The sequence below is a fragment of the Echinops telfairi genome, unplaced genomic scaffold (assembly GCF_000313985.2).
Source record: "Echinops telfairi isolate 266 unplaced genomic scaffold, ASM31398v2 ScPeMD7_7420;HRSCAF=8458, whole genome shotgun sequence".
NCBI classification, from domain to species: Eukaryota; Metazoa; Chordata; class Mammalia; order Afrosoricida; family Tenrecidae; genus Echinops; species Echinops telfairi.
Window position 1 is genome coordinate 17,933,979 of NW_022111320.1, and position 2,689 is coordinate 17,936,667.

At 45.9% G+C, this 2,689-nt stretch overlaps 1 protein-coding gene across 1 annotated transcript in view; it reads right to left on the reverse strand.

Annotated features, from left to right (window-relative positions):
* Positions 1 to 2,689, reverse strand: part of TNIK (TRAF2 and NCK interacting kinase) — a 445,063-nt gene that overhangs the window by 65,456 nt on the left and 376,918 nt on the right. The window contains exon 18 of the mRNA XM_045297671.1: positions 1,453 to 1,559. Within this exon, the coding sequence (XP_045153606.1) occupies positions 1,453 to 1,559 (107 nt within the window). The remainder of the gene's footprint in view (positions 1 to 1,452; positions 1,560 to 2,689) is intronic.

Here is a 2,689-nt window from a genome sequence, read left to right on the forward strand (position 1 = left end):
ACCACCTGGAGCCCTAATGCCATTATAGTAACATTTGACATGGGATTTTTTTCTTAAAGCTGCTTTTTATTTGACTATCTAACAATAGTTCTCTTTCTTTGGTTTTTCTTGGTGGAGGGAGAAAAACTTTAAGTTGACATGATAGTTGATCGAGGGCTACTGAAATTCTAAGCAACTGATCCAGTGAACAGAGCATCGAGGGCGGAGTTCAAAGGAGCAAGAAGCACTGCTACTTAGAGGCTGACAACTGCCCGGAGAGGGGGACTGATAGCCCGACTGGCCATCTCAAGCAGAGATGCCCAGTGGCTCTCTGGTCACAGCGCCCCCCAGTCCTCCTCGGTGCAGCTTAGCAATGCCAGCTCTGCTGGGAGTCTGACAAGCGCTGCGAAATGGCTGGTTTAGAGTCTGCTGCAACAGGCAATGCCATTCAGGATGGGCTCGTGTCTTCTGCCGGAAAGGGGTAATGGTTTTGAGTATAGTTTCATCTCATGGACTGACCGCTTCATGGGAAGAGAAAAATTACAACATTACGATCAAAAGTATTCCACATTGTAAAGATAGGTACAAAGAATTTCAGCCTTCCCTGTCAATCACTCTTTCTAGCAAGGGAAGGTCTCTTCTTGACTCTGAACACAGACAAGGAGAGGCTAGCCTGTCTGAGCGCGTCCTTCTTAATCGTCTCGTCTCTGGCCATTTGCTCTTGCAGTTGATCCCAAAACGGGCTGCGTTTACTGCGAACCGTCCGAGGGAAGCCTGATCAACCGCGGCTTACATAAGCTTACGTCTCTTAAGGGAACTAACTGCTGACTCCCTGGCTTCTCCTGAGACCTCTGCACCAACCAGGCGGCTGGTGCTGCTTCCTGACTGCAGGCATATACGCTGTTGAGAGAAAACTCTGGAAGGAGAGCACAGAGCAACAGTGGAAGCCTAACTGTATTTCAGTTACCCTCCACAAGGCCAAGGAGATGACTGCCTCAGAATCGCTCGTTCCCTTGTTACGGTCCAAGCACGGGACGCGCTGCGGTCGGTCAGGGCACCACGGCCTTGTTCTGGCGATTACGTTGTATTGTCTCACTGCTTCTCAGGGCACATTGCTTTACCTGGTGCTAGAAATTACCTCCAAACAGCCATTTTGTTTTTTGGCCCTAGGACGTAATCTCTGAAGTGATGGCTTGGGGTAACTATAACCAGAGCTGCATTTATTATTTTCCTCCCCCCAATTTTAAAACTGTCAGTTAAGGCACACCTGGTTGGCTTCCTCATTGTCCTAACCACTTACCTACCTATCCATCCATCCATCCACTCACCTACCCAAGATCACCCACAATATCAGATTAATACACACACACACACACACACACACACCACACAATAAAAAGCATGTGTCTTGGCCCACCAAAGACCAGGTGGCAAATGAATGATAAGGTTAGTAAGGGATTTCCCTTCCCTTACCTTGCTCGGATAGGTTGAGATCCTAGTCTGGGTCCCAGAGCACTACCATTCCCAGGAGAATTCTTTCTGGCTAATGCTGGGGAGATAGAAGTTGTTCTTTGAGGCACCTGGAAGAAAACCAGCATTTAGAAAGGTGTTTCCACCAAATAGCATTCCCAGGCGACTGCCTGAAAAGCCTACTCCTTTTCCAGATCTGCTCAGAGTTACAGAACTTATTTAAAACAAGGGGGAGGGGAAGATAGTTAATTCCTCAATGAAACATTTATTTCCCTAAAAAAAAAAAAAAATTAAACCAGGGTCCACAGCCACAAGAAAATGCGGCACATCCAGCAATCATTTTAGAAGGGCCACCCTCAGTTTTACAGACAGATACAGGAGGATCAAAACTATTAGCTTAAATCATTTGCTTCACGGGGCTTAAAGTAATGGACCTACCTTGAATCTAGTCGTGAGTACCAGGAATCTCTCTGGGGTACCATTAACTCAGATCAGCCTTAAAGTCACAACACACGAGAGCCATCCCCATACAGCCAAGCTCCATTTTAACTCACTTTAAACTGATAAACAGATATGGAAATTCCGAGATCTTACGGGTACAAGCTAGAATCTGGGACAGAAGCCATGGGCCAGGGAGCTCAGAGGATCGAATGCAATGGATCCTGAACATTTCCACTTAGACATGAGCTTGCAATTACTAATTTTTTAAAAATGTTGTGGTTTGGAAGGCCAATGAACAAATATAATCCAAAACAGTGTTAATGCTGAAAACACTAAATATTTATCTTTCCATAAGGCTGTGTGAGTATTGCTCAGACTACGAGGTTTGTAGGCAAGTGTATGATTAGTGTATCTGGCAAGGGCCTAAGGCAGAATCCAAGTGTACAAATAGTTTTAAAATAAAGTATAAGTGGATCAAGTGAGTCTGTTCTTTGAAAGAATCGAATTATGAATCTTAGTTTAAAAATGACTTTCCCATCGGTAGGCAACTGGACACCCCCTTACAGAAGGGCTGCGGGGAGGAGACGACCCAGTCAGGGTGTGGTGTAGCAACATGAAACACAATTTTCCTCTAGTTCTTTAATGCTTCTCCCCCACCCCACTATCATGACCCCAATTCTACCTTACAAATCCAGCTAGACCAGAGGCTGTACACTGGTACAGATAGGAACTGGAAACACAGGGAATCCAGGGCGGATGATCCCTTCAGGACCAGTGGTGAGAGTGGCGATACCAAGAG